This window comes from Gavialis gangeticus, unplaced genomic scaffold (genome assembly GCF_001723915.1).
Source record: "Gavialis gangeticus isolate Ggan-Ray unplaced genomic scaffold, GavGan_comp1, whole genome shotgun sequence".
NCBI lineage: Eukaryota > Metazoa > Chordata > Crocodylia > Gavialidae > Gavialis > Gavialis gangeticus.
The window spans coordinates 100,467,642-100,468,368 of NW_017729022.1; the positions used below are offsets into that span (position 1 = coordinate 100,467,642).

Sequence of the window (727 nt, forward strand, 5' to 3'; positions counted from 1 at the left end):
GATGAGCGGGGGGGGGGGGGGGGGGGGTGTGTGGGGGAGAGAGAGAGAGAGAGAGAGTGTTCAGGTTTTATATGGGTGAATCTTTATAGTGTAAAAATTGTTTGTTTCACTCTGGTTTGTAACATTATTTGGAATTATTCATTAATGGTGTGAAAAATAGCAGTACATGATGTTAACACTTTTATTTAATGTCATAACCTACCTGCTAATTCCAAATATAATGCATTTTCTTGCACAGATGAAAACTGTAAAAAGAAGCTCAAAGATAAAAGTAAGGTTTCTGGTGTCTTTCCACAAGCATTTATTCTTCAGACATGCTTTCCAGTGTAGCTTTCTGCATGTGTTTTTGAAATTCCTTTAACAAAAGCTGTTAGATTGCATCATCTATAACCCTTGGTTACATTTTCATTAGGAATGGAGAGACATTGAAAAATATTATGGCTATTAATGTAAATTTGTCTATAGAAAAAGCTATTAAGCAAAACCTTTTGTTTCCAGGAGTAGTCTAACAGAGGCTTGCTGTACCTGTTCAAGGCTGGGCACCTACACTGCAGGCAAGATAAACCTCTTTTTAGGTTGTCCTGAAAGAGATTAAATTGATCCTTGTAGAAGCCAAATTTACAAATGGTTGAATACATAGATGTTATAGTATGCAATACATGTATAAATAAAAAGTTCCCTCTATATATAAAAAAAAAAAAAAAAAAAAAAAAAAAAAAAAAAAAAA

General features: G+C 33.6%; 1 protein-coding gene across 8 annotated transcripts in view; it reads left to right on the forward strand.

The window, feature by feature from the left end:
• The window catches only part of PPFIBP1 (PPFIA binding protein 1), a 212,580-nt gene that overhangs the window by 158,874 nt on the left and 52,979 nt on the right, over nt 1-727 (forward strand). For 4 of the 8 annotated variants that reach the window (XM_019515713.1, XM_019515715.1, XM_019515714.1 and 1 more), the window contains one exon: nt 239-271. The exons of the other annotated variants lie outside the window; for them this stretch is intronic. In XM_019515713.1, the coding sequence (XP_019371258.1) occupies nt 239-271 (33 nt within the window). The remainder of the gene's footprint in view (nt 1-238; nt 272-727) is intronic. 8 annotated transcript variants of the gene reach the window in all.